The sequence below is a fragment of the Solanum tuberosum genome, unplaced genomic scaffold (genome assembly GCF_000226075.1).
Source record: "Solanum tuberosum cultivar DM 1-3 516 R44 unplaced genomic scaffold, SolTub_3.0 scf00059, whole genome shotgun sequence".
NCBI lineage: Eukaryota > Viridiplantae > Streptophyta > Magnoliopsida > Solanales > Solanaceae > Solanum > Solanum tuberosum.
Window position 1 is genome coordinate 228,477 of NW_006238983.1, and position 3,086 is coordinate 231,562.

The 3,086-nt window shown below is 35.3% G+C and overlaps 1 protein-coding gene and 1 pseudogene across 1 annotated transcript; both read left to right on the plus strand.

The window, feature by feature from the left end:
* Positions 1-672: 672 nt before the first annotated feature.
* On the plus strand, positions 673-1,277 carry LOC102604371 (protein DOWNSTREAM OF FLC-like). Its single transcript, XM_006344533.1, has 2 exons — positions 673-817; positions 946-1,277. The coding sequence occupies exons 1-2, from the start codon at positions 673-675 to the stop codon at positions 1,275-1,277; spliced, it is 477 nt and encodes a 158-aa protein (XP_006344595.1).
* A 527-nt stretch (positions 1,278-1,804) lies between these two features.
* The window catches only part of LOC107060089 (SKP1-like protein 1B), a 20,596-nt pseudogene continuing 19,314 nt past the window's right edge, over positions 1,805-3,086 (plus strand).

The window sequence follows — 3,086 nt, forward strand, 5'->3', positions numbered from 1 at the left end:
TTGCAATGATCCTTTATTTTAATATCTCGCATGCCATAAACCATTTTGATAAATTTAAGAATAATATTTTACGGGTAAACAAGCACTCTTAATGTAATTTATCCTATGATGTCATAAGTATATTTTTGTTTATCGTCTATAAAATTGTATTTCCAAAGTAGCCATTCGGGAAAAAGTTGTGCGTAATGGAAGGGTTCCAGTACACAATATTGGGGCCGGTGGAATCCATACTCCGAAATTGTTGAGAAGATAGCCGAAACGTACGCTCGCTTATCTTTCTTCCGTTTTGTTCAATTTGACCAAGTTAAATTATAATTTATTACTTTACAATTAGCATGAACACTTTATATGAAATTTGCTACTCACTATGTTGGATTTTGACTTATTCTTAGGGTTTGATAGATTAATTTTATTTATTTATTTCATAGATGATTAAAATATATTTTGCACATAGTCTTATAGAAAACATTAAATCATAATCTAACTTTTAAGTTTTTTTTTTAAAAAAATAATTCGAAGTTGATAAAAACAAAATGATGTCGAATATTTAGGTACATGGGGTCCACTTATGTACATTATATATCATTCTCACTTTCACTTCCCAGAACTAAATTTTTATCTTCACATTCATTTCATTTGATTTCTGTCGTAACTTTCACAACAAGTAATAGCATGGCAAGATTGGTGGCATTTTTCGCTATTTGTTTGCTCTCTACATCAATTGCTTCTGCCAGCAATCCTTTACTTGTCGAGGGAAAAGTTTACTGTGATACTTGCCGCTGCGGTTTTGAGACCCCTGCCACCACGTACCTCCCCGGTAACTGCACTCCTTATATTATTTTAGTAAAGTGATTCAGAATTTTGGTTCCCATGTGTTCGATGAAATGTTTGAGAGGAGATTACAACTACCTTATATTAATTGTTTTTTTCTTGTTTTATGGGCAGACGCAAAGGTTAAAATTGAGTGCAAGAGCAGGATCACGGAAGAACCCACCTACACTGTTGAAGGTGTGACTAACTCTCAAGGAGAATACAGTATCTTGGTTAAAAGTGACCGTGGTGACGATGTGTGCGATGTCGTCCTGATTAAGAGCCCCGATCCCACCTGTGCCAAGCCCAGCGCCGGTCGTGATCGTTCCCGTGTCACTCTCACCCGCAACAATGGCATGATTTCCGACGTCTATTTTGCCAACGCGATGGGTTTCATCCGTGATGAGCCTCTTGCTAGCTGCGATGAGATCCTTCGTCAATACCAAGTGCCGGATGAACAAGTTTAAATGATTTAAACATTATGATGTCTTATGCCTTATTTTAATTTAGTGGCTCGTTAAATTTGTTAGTACTACGTGATTATATCTGGAATCTCTTTTATTTTTTCGAGACCTAGTTATCTTATATTTATTCTATTTTAATATTTGATAAAAAAGACAGAAGAGTGATGTTGGTTCTATGCTCTCGGATGATTTGTTTAAACATTTCTCCCAATGGATTGTTTTTGAAGTGCTTTCTATGGGCTTTGTTTTTGAGGTACGGTGCGGTGATTTTTTTTTTTTTTGTTGGAAATAATAATTCAAGAGTAGGAATTCTAAGTTGATTATGATTTGTTATTTATGGTATTTACTTATTTATGTTTAATTTGGATTTATTAATTAGATTGGTTCCTAGTCCTAATTTAATTTGATTTTTACTTTTATAAATAGGGATGTTACTGGTTATTTTCAATATACAGAAAATATACAAAATAGATAGAACTTGAAGTAAAATTCAAGAATTTTTGAGTTTATTCAAATATATTTTCATCATCATGTGTTCTTCAACAAAGTTTTTAACTTTAAAGACTTGCGATGATAAGAAATTTGTACTGGACGAGGCGATAGTCGTAAGGTCACAAACTATCAAAAATATGGTTGAAGACGATTGTGTTTCAAACGTCATTGCCCTACCTAATGCTGATAGCAAAACAATGTCCAAAGTGATCGAATACTGGAAGAAACATTCGGAGGAAGGCGTCTCCAAAGACATGCTGATGGACTTTGACAATGCTTTTGTGAAGGTGCACCACTCGATTTTGCATGTTCTTATCTTACACTACTAAAAAATTGTCAAAAATCGACGGCCAAAAGCGACAAACTGCGTTGCTTTTTTGGTCAAAAGCGACGCAGTCACCGCCGTCGCTTTTTAGCTCAATGCTTTTCAAAAAGCGACGGACTGCGTGGCTAAAAAGTGACAGACATTGTCGCTTTTAAAAAAGCGACGGACAACGTCACTTTTCAAAAAGCAACGGACTGTGTCTCTTTTAGCGACGGACAGCGTCTCACTTTTACTTTTTTTTTTTGAATTTTTTTTAAAAAAGTGACGGACTCCGTCGCTTTATTTTAATTTTCATTTTTTTAATTTCTAAAAGGCGATGCAGTCTGTCGCTTTTCTGGAAATTTTATTTTTGAAATCCCAAAAAAGTGACGGACAAAACCACATTGTCCGTCGCTTTTCTGGGTTTTTAAAATAATTAAAACCCAGAAAAGTGAAGGACTAAACCACGTTGTCCGTCGCTTTTTCTGCAATATTTTTTTTACAGCAGCAACTGGCAGTTTCTGCTGCCCACCTGCAAATGCAATTCAATTCAATTCTACACTATTCAGCCCAAATCAAACACATACAATTATAAACAATCTAAACAAAACATAAAACAACATACTTAAAATAACATTCAAAAGTATCTAAATCATAAATTAAAGACTTATAAAGTCTTTTAAAATTCGTTTCAAAATTTTAAAAAGTTCATAAATGTCCAAAGATCTAAACTAGGGAGTGAGATCTACATAATCATCCTCATCATTCTCGTCGTCGGTGTCATCGGGAACGGAAGTAGTGGGTCGACAAGCGAGGTTCATCACTTGTTCTTTGATTTGCTGAACGGTCTCACTCATGCTTTCTTGTTCAGCTACTCTTCTCCGCTCAGACTCTGCTAGTGTCGCTGTAAGTTTAACTATTTGATCTGACATAGTAGCAATCTGAACACCGTCAAATGCCTCGACTTGACATGACGATCCAATACCTTCTAAGCCTGACTGGAGTCGTCTTACATC

Coding starts and splice junctions, on each gene's coding strand:
- LOC102604371 (XM_006344533.1), top strand. CDS start 673: ATGGCAAGATTGGTGGCATTTTTCGCTATTTGTTTGCTCTCTACATCA. Junction 818..945: donor TGCCACCACGTACCTCCCCG/GTAACTGCACTC, acceptor TTTTATGGGCAG/ACGCAAAGGTTAAAATTGAG.